Source organism: Nannospalax galili, unplaced genomic scaffold (assembly GCF_000622305.1).
Source record: "Nannospalax galili isolate Female #2095 unplaced genomic scaffold, S.galili_v1.0 scaffold19529, whole genome shotgun sequence".
In the NCBI taxonomy this organism is placed as follows: domain Eukaryota; kingdom Metazoa; phylum Chordata; class Mammalia; order Rodentia; family Spalacidae; genus Nannospalax; species Nannospalax galili.
The window spans coordinates 21,173-22,558 of NW_008359754.1; the positions used below are offsets into that span (position 1 = coordinate 21,173).

General features: G+C 35.5%; 1 protein-coding gene across 1 annotated transcript in view; it reads right to left on the reverse strand.

The window, feature by feature from the left end:
- Positions 1–1,386, reverse strand: part of LOC103726175 (YTH domain-containing protein 1) — a gene marked incomplete at its 5' end in the record, with an annotated part of 10,070 nt that overhangs the window by 8,046 nt on the left and 638 nt on the right. Inside the window, 1 exon segment of the mRNA XM_029558908.1 lies at positions 594–760. Within this exon segment, the coding sequence (XP_029414768.1) occupies positions 594–760 (167 nt within the window).

Here is a 1,386-nt window from a genome sequence, read left to right on the forward strand (position 1 = left end):
GGGCACATGTTAGAGAATATGTGGCAATGGGGTTAACACATCACGGTGACAAAATTTGAAACAGTCCCAATAATGCTCTTCTTGAATACGAAAATAACTTAAAACATTTTATCCTCTAAATGAGGCGTCATCTTCTGAAAAAATATTAGTGATCCTTTATAAAAGTCCCATATGTGATAAGGCTTATCCAGAGATAGACCTGAAAGAAAAGGCTTTTTACAAAATATTAACAAATTTTGCAAATAAAGACTTCCTCCTCTTCCTTCTTTCTAGCCTGTTCTTAGAAACAAAATGCCTACCTCATTTTACTTGTATACTGTATTATCAGAATACTGTCTGATCTAAACTGGTCATCACTCGTTAGCAAACACTATTTTCTGCATAAGGAAAGATTCCCATTTTCCTCTTGAAAAATGACTGAGACCAAGGTGACCATGTGAAATCCTCAATGAAGCCACAAACTAGTCCATGCAGCTTGATATGAGGATTTTCTCTTTCTTCTTTACCGCAGGACAAACTTTTGACGAATCATATTCCTCCATCATGTTATCCTGATACATGTGCCTATTATCAGTCCAAAGAACGTTTCTAACCTTCCCACATCCCGGACTAGTTCTCGACGGGATGGACGACCTCTTGATCTGGGCTGAGAATGCATTCTTCTCTTGTGACGCATTTTATGAATGAGCTGATACAAGTCAATACTTTCATCAGGGGGAAACAGAAGACAAAGCTGGGTTCCACATTCAAGTTCAATTTCCTGGAATACAAAAGTAGGAATTTAGACAAAAAAAGATTTTTTCAAAAGACTTACATTTTCCTAATGTAAAAAGCAAAATACTGACCTCAAAGACTCTTTAACCAAGGCTGATAATCATGAGATTCCAATGAACTTACAGATTTATAAAAACCCTTTAAACATGGTATATTTACTTAAAAAGTAAAAAGTACAGACTCTCCACTTTTTTAAATATACAAATGCTAGTTTAAAACTTTATCGCCCTCTATTCTATTTGCTAAAAGAACATTTGTATAAAATACAAAAATCCAAGTCAGCCATCTTAAAACAGTTTAGAAAGTAAGTATATTTGATAATCAAAACTGAAATACATAATTACAGGGTCAGACTAACCTAAAACCTTATAAAAAGTAAGCTAGGTGGCAGAGGCAGGTGGATCTCTGTGAGTTTAAGACCAGCTTAAACTCATAGCAAGTTCAAGCCAGCTAGGGTTACACAGTAAGACCCTGTCTCAAAACAACAAGCAAATAAGAGCTCCCAAATATTTTTGACATTTTTGGCTTTTGGAAAAGAGTATATATGGGAAGAGTTGGAGGGGAGGGAGTGGATATGGACTGGATCAAAACACCTTATACACATGTATGAAA